We start from the raw sequence: 1,739 nt of genomic DNA on the forward strand, positions 1-1,739 counted from the left end.
AGGAAGAGCCTCCGTATGCTTAAGGAAGGAGGGAGAGGCTTCTGTCCTCCTCCGAATAGGAGAAATCTCCCTACTTTTATGAGGGGCAGGCCCATCTGATGCGGAGGCAGAAGAGGAAAGAATGACACCATTAAATTCCAGGGCCTCCCAAGACCACCCCACACCCGAGAAAAGATATCAGTGTCCCCACCCAATTCCAGGGCTCTGGATCCCCAGTTCTGACAAGAGGAAATCCAACTTTCTAAATCTGAAACCTCAAGAGACGGAGTGCTCCAGAGGGATCAGGGCTGTGCTGGGAGTGGCATCTCCCCTCCTCCATTCCTGGTCTCCCGTGAAATCCCCCTAACCCCATCAGTCCCGGTGGTGAGGTGGGCTGTGGAGTAGGGCCCCCCTGGTCCGCCTCCCCTTTTCCTCCTCCAGGAGCTGGCCTCCTCCCTCACTCCCAGCCGGAATGCAGCTCCTCTATTGTTCCCCACTGTGGGACAGCTCCTCCCCCGCTCCTCCCCCACCCCACAACTCCCCAGCCCAGCCCCTTCGCAATTTCCAAATCCCGCCCCCCCACTCCCTTTTGGGAAGCCGGGAGACGGAAGGGTCCCCAAGATCCCGTCTGCTCAATTTGGACCCTCACCAACACCCCTGCCCACCCACCAGGGGATGCTGGAGCTGAGGAGGGTGTGGTATCAGACACACTATACTGGATTAATTCTACGCACACACACACCCCCAACACACCCAGGCACACACAGTCCGCCAAATTTCCAGGTGACTGTTATTCACCCCTCAGCATGCCCACTCCCAGCTCACCCTACTCTCTCACTACCAGACCCCTCTCCAGGCCTCTGGCCCCAGGCCCTGGCCAGCCCAGAACAAAAGCCAGAGAGGGAAGAGAAGAGGTCCAAGCCAGGACAGAGCACTTCCTCGGAGACACCCCTTCCAAAATCTCACAGACATCCAACTTCGGTGTCTGGGGACCACAGGACCCCCTCTTCCCAGCGACCCCCCTTACCACTTCTCCCCCAGGCTGGGACCCTCCCCTGAGCCACACCCCCTTCCATTCCTACACTCAGCCCAACAAAGACACAGATACTCAGTCTGGCTTCCCGGGCCAGGTCTCCCCAAAGTCTGTAACTCCAGGCAGCAGAGGGTCCCAGGGGTGCCCCCTCCCCAACCCGCCAGCAGACACCGGAATAGGGGCTCCTGAGTAACTCCGCACATTCCGTCAGATTTTTTTTTTTTTTCTGGCTATGAGTGGACCGCCCCTCCGGATAGCCTCCCTGGATTGGGAGACCGGTCCCCCTCCCCTTTCCCACTCCCAGTGCTAGGATATTTCTTTGTCTAAGGGCAGAGCTCTGGGGGAGGAAGGATCTGGAGAACCGTCCCGACTAGGGGTAAAAGGGAACTTTGTGGCACTTGGAAAACAGGGTAGGGGGCGGGTCCCCCTTTGTGGGGAAGGGACAGAGCCAGAGGCGGGCGAGGAGGGGAGAAATGAACTTTCCGCGCTGGGGACGGGGTGCCCCTCACTCCGGTCCCTCTCCGTGGTCCCGGCTCCCGCTTACCTTGCCTGCCCACGATCTCGGCCACGTGCTCGGAGGTGGGCACGGGCACACACTCCGTGGTGTTGCTGCTGCCCTTCAGGCGCAGCTCGGCCTCTTTGTAGAGAGCGCAGAGCTTGGCGTCGCTCGCCCCTTTGGGGGCGGTGGGGGGCTGGGGCGTCTGCGCCGCGGGGGCCGCCGTCGGGG

At 60.7% G+C, this 1,739-nt stretch overlaps 1 protein-coding gene across 1 annotated transcript in view; it reads right to left on the reverse strand.

The window, feature by feature from the left end:
* Positions 1 to 1,737, reverse strand: part of MEX3A (mex-3 RNA binding family member A) — a gene marked incomplete at its 5' end in the record, with an annotated part of 12,574 nt that extends 10,837 nt beyond the window's left edge. Inside the window, one exon of the mRNA XM_006155224.1 lies at positions 1,557 to 1,737. Coding sequence (XP_006155286.1) covers positions 1,557 to 1,737 — 181 coding nt within the window. The remainder of the gene's footprint in view (positions 1 to 1,556) is intronic.
* Between the last annotated feature and the right edge of the window lie 2 nt (positions 1,738 to 1,739).

This window comes from Tupaia chinensis, unplaced genomic scaffold (assembly GCF_000334495.1).
Source record: "Tupaia chinensis unplaced genomic scaffold, TupChi_1.0 Scaffold000438_1, whole genome shotgun sequence".
NCBI classification, from domain to species: Eukaryota; Metazoa; Chordata; class Mammalia; order Scandentia; family Tupaiidae; genus Tupaia; species Tupaia belangeri.